Here is a 4,337-nt window from a genome sequence, read left to right as displayed (position 1 = left end):
GTTTTAATCTGGCCCTCGAGAGCTTCACTGGCCGCCCCTCCCAAAACACTGTTATCCGCTTGACAGCATAAAGTGTCAATGTGAGTTGTTCTGTGAATCTGTCTGTAGCGGGAGACGAGAGACCGAGTCCAGCAGCACCTGAAAGACTAACAAAATTTGTGGAAGGGGAGGAGCTTTCTTTGTGATTCACTGCTCGCTTCTTCAGATACCAGATCTCTGAAGAAGTGAGTGATGACCAGTGTTCCCTCTAAGCTGAGTTTGTGTGAGCCAGCTCACAGTTTTTTAGCCTCTGGCTGACACATTTTTGTCTCCGCTCAGGAAGAATGGATCCAGAGCAAACTAATTGAAGAAGAAGAAGAAGAGATTGGATTTATACCCCGCCCTTCACTACCCAAAGGTGTCTCAGAGTGGCTTACAAACTCCTTTTCCCTTCCCCTCCCCACAACAGACACCCTGGGAGGTAGGTGGGGCCGAGAGAGCTCTTTTGAGAACTGCCCTTTCAAGGACAACTCTTATCAGAACTACGGCTTGCCCAAGGTCACCCAGCAGGTGCAAGTGGAGGAGTGGGGAAATCAAACCCGGTTCTCCCAGATTAGAGTCCGCGCACTTAACCACGACACCAAACTGATGCAGCAGCCAAACCGCTCGCTCACAACTTTCATGCCAGTAGCTCACAGAGTAGAATTTTTGCTCACAAGACTCCACAGATTAGAGGGAGCGTTGGTGATGACTCACAAAAGCTCCTCCCCTGCCGCAATTTTGTTAGTCTTTCAGGTGCTGTTGGACTCTGGATCTTTTCCACCGCATAAAGAGGGAAAGGCTGGGACTCATGTGGGTCTCCCCCCACCTGGGTCACTGCCTCGGTGCCAGCTGGAAAGAGAAAGAGCTGCCCAAGTGGGTGGAGTGGGGGGGAGGTCTCAGATGGGCTGAAAAACATGCCCTCCCTTGCCAAGACAGCCTTGCCCTGCGCTTCTGTCATGATCTGGGCTGTGCCACCAGAGGCCTACTAGGCCCAGGGAGCCTGGCTAGCAGTAGGTGAGGCTGGGCCTACAACTCCCAGAAGCCCCCAAGAGGTTTTGGAGCCAAAATTGACCAATAGGAAAAGAGGAGGGCTTGGAATAAAAGATATGGAGCAGCAGGAAAAGCTGTTCTTCTTCCCAGAGGGCAGAGCCAGAAGGAAGGCTGCTGTGGGGAAGAGACCCTCATCCTGAGGGAAGGGTGAGTCGTCTAGTGCCACTTGGAATAGTGAGCTAGGGACAGTATATATTTAGACGCGTTAGGGAATTTGATTTCTTCTCTTTTCACCCACTTACTGTTATTATTCTGCACCTTGTTTTTTTGACCTCTTATACAATAAACTATTTTCCTTGTTCACTCTGCCTGGTCCTCACTCCTATTATTCGGCCAAACAAGGGAGGTCTGAAGGTCTTGGGAGGGTGCTCTGGGCCTTCTCAAGGGATCCTAAATCCAGAGTGGTGGCAGCGTCAGGTGACACCCCCCCTGAGCCGTGACAGCTTCCCAGGCGAGCCCGTTGTGGTGGGAATGGCCAGAGGAGACTGAGGCAGCACAGACTTCCCCCGAAGGGACCATCAATTTACCTCCAGGGCTACGGCGGTGGAAAACAAATACCCACGGACAACCACCAGGACGGTGAAAGACGACAACTTTACCACCAAGAGCGTGCGAGAGGAACACACGGCCGCTCCCTTCTCGGTCACCCCCTCCCCTTCCCATGAGCCAGTGTCATGCGGATGACTCCGGAAAGCGGGCAGCGACCCGTGTCTTTTTTACAAACGGCAACCCTCACAGTCCTTCTTGTGTTTGGGTAATGCCTCTTCCGCAGGCCCAAGCCACAGGGCCTCGCGTCCTGCCCCCCACCGGCACGCAGTGGTTTGGTTCAAAATGGCTGCCATCACAGCATACACAAATGGTTCTGTGTCCCAGCCAGGGTGCACCAGATGGACGGTTTAGGGGGGGAACGTCTCCTGCCGGAAGGGGGGCCCCAGGGCTTCCATCCGCAGCCTCACTCTGCCCTGAGGGCCGTGTGGGGGTTTCAGAGGCAGGCTGCTATCCACCCAGGGGGTCTCCCCCTCGTGGAGGCGTTGGTGGCCCACGAGGTGCTGCTTGCGGGTGAAGCTTTTCTGGCAGAGGGGGCACTTGTAGGGGCGCTCCCCGGTGTGCAGCCGGCCGTGGGTGGCCAGGTGCTCCTTGCGGATGAAGGTCTTCCCGCACTCGCCGCAGGCGTAGGGCCTCTCCCCCGTGTGGATCATCTGGTGCCGCAGGAAATTGGAGTGGTGGTTGAAGCCCCGGCCGCACTCCCCGCAGATGTAGGAGCCGGCCTTCCCCCCGGCCGCCGCGTGCGTCCGCTGGTGGAGGCGCAGGTTGATCTTCAGCCGGAAGCTCTTCTTGCACTCTGCACAGGTGTGCGGCCGCTCGCCCGAGTGCCACAGGCGGTGTTTGCTCAGGCTGGCCTGGTGAGGAAAGCAGCGGCCGCACTCGGGGCAGGTGCAGAGCGCAGCCCCCAGGGGCAGGCTCAGCGGGGGGCTCGCTGTGGGGCCAGGAGAGGCCCGGGGGTGGCTCCTCTGGTGGAGGGCAAACTGCTCCTCATAAAGGAAGCTTTTCCCACAGTCCGGGCACACGTACGGTGCCTCCCCGGGCAGGGAGCCCTCCTGGACGATGATTGTGGTGAAGTCCCCAAAGGTCCGTTCGCACTCCGAAGGCTCCTCCGGGCTGATGGCTGGGCCCAAGGCCTGCCCGCCGACACACACCAGGCCCTGCTCAGGGAACGGGAACGCAGCCTCTTCCGACCCTTCCGGCAACAGTCCCAAGCACCCAGGCCCCGACTGAGGAAGGAGTTCGGCATCTGGTTCGGGGGGAGGGGGGAGGGAGAAGAGACGAGGGGGGAGAAGAGGACCCCGTCAGAGGCAAACCAGAAATCTTCTTGTTAAATCGTCTACCAGAGGACTTAGAAGAAGAAGAAGAGATTGGATTTATACCCCGCCCTTCACTACCCAAAGGTGTCTCAGAGCGGCTTACAAACTCCTTTCCTTTCCCCTCCCCACAACAGACACCCTGGGAGGTGGGTGGGGCTGAGAGAGCCCTTTGGAGGACTGCCCTTGAGAGAACGGCTCTGAGAGAACCTGTGACTGACCCAAGGGCACAGCAGCAGCTGCATGTGGAGGCGTGGGGAATCAAGCCCGGTTCTCCCAGATTAGAAGAAAAGGAGGAGGAAGAGGAGGAGATTGGATTTATACCCTGCCCTTCACTACCCGAAGGAGTCTCAGAAAGGCTTACAAACTCCTTTCCCCCTCCACACAACAAACAGACACCCTGTGAGGCGGGTGGGGCTGAGAGAGCTCTTGACAGAAACTGCACTTTTTCAAGAACAGCCCTTATCAGAACTATGGCTTGCCCAAGGTCATCCAGCCAGGTGCAAGTGGAGGAGGAGTGGGGAATTAAGTCCGCGCACTTAATCACTACACCAAACTAGCTCTCTTAGATAAGAACCATAGATATTTTATTTTACATGTTGTAACAGCAGCCAGAATCTTATTCGCAACGACTTGGAGGACACTGAAAAGCCCACCGCTTAATGAGCCGATGATGACGAGGGTGATGGAATGTACTGAAATGGACAGACTGACAAATATACTAAAAGGAAAAATGGAAGAATTTATGGGGCCATGAAGGGTGTTTTATGACTGGTTAAAACGTTAACTACTGAGAATCTAAGACTAAATGAAGAACAATAGGAAAGATGGTCATAATAGTTGTGAAACTTTCAGGAGAAGATTTGCATGGAGAATGTTAATTTGGATTTTTTTATATACAACTCTGTAGTCTTTCTCTTCCCTTTCCCCCTTTCTAGATATAAACTAATAAAACACTATTAAAAGAAAAAAAGAGGCAAAAGGGATCCAGGCCTCCTACACTGAATACATTATGAGTTCCCGTCGGACGGGAACTCATAATGTATTCAATATAGGAGGCCTGGATCCCTTTTGCCTCTTTTTTCTTTTAATAGTGTTTTCTTAGTTTATATCTAGAAAGGGGGAAAGGGAAGAGAAAGACTACAGAGTTATATATAAAAAATTAACTCAGAGAGCTTTGGGATGGAAAATATGGATTGATTCAAATTCTTTAACAAATAACATAGCAGAGGGGAACCAGGAAATTACAGGCCAGTCCGCCTAACATCTTTCCCAGGTAAATTAGTAGAAACTGTCATCCAAGATAGAGTCCAGCGACATCTTTAAGGCCAATGAAGACCGATTCCCCACAAGCAGCCGTGCCGCCTTCGCCCTTCCGTTTCCCCTGCTTGCCTCGGCTAATTTTAG

At 53.4% G+C, this 4,337-nt stretch overlaps 1 protein-coding gene across 1 annotated transcript in view; it reads right to left on the bottom strand.

Moving 5' to 3' along the window:
- Positions 1 to 1,654: 1,654 nt before the first annotated feature.
- The window catches only part of LOC107122839, a 50,893-nt gene continuing 48,210 nt past the window's right edge, over positions 1,655 to 4,337 (bottom strand). Inside the window, exon 12 of the mRNA XM_015425978.1 lies at positions 1,655 to 2,863. Coding sequence (XP_015281464.1) covers positions 1,968 to 2,863 — 896 coding nt within the window. The 3' untranslated portion in view covers positions 1,655 to 1,967. The remainder of the gene's footprint in view (positions 2,864 to 4,337) is intronic.

Source organism: Gekko japonicus, unplaced genomic scaffold, assembly GCF_001447785.1.
Source record: "Gekko japonicus isolate JY-2015 unplaced genomic scaffold, Gekko_japonicus_V1.1 scaffold3856, whole genome shotgun sequence".
Classification (NCBI taxonomy): domain Eukaryota; kingdom Metazoa; phylum Chordata; class Lepidosauria; order Squamata; family Gekkonidae; genus Gekko; species Gekko japonicus.
The sequence above is the reverse complement of the archived record's forward strand: the minus strand, read 5'-3'. Positions and strand labels throughout refer to the sequence as shown.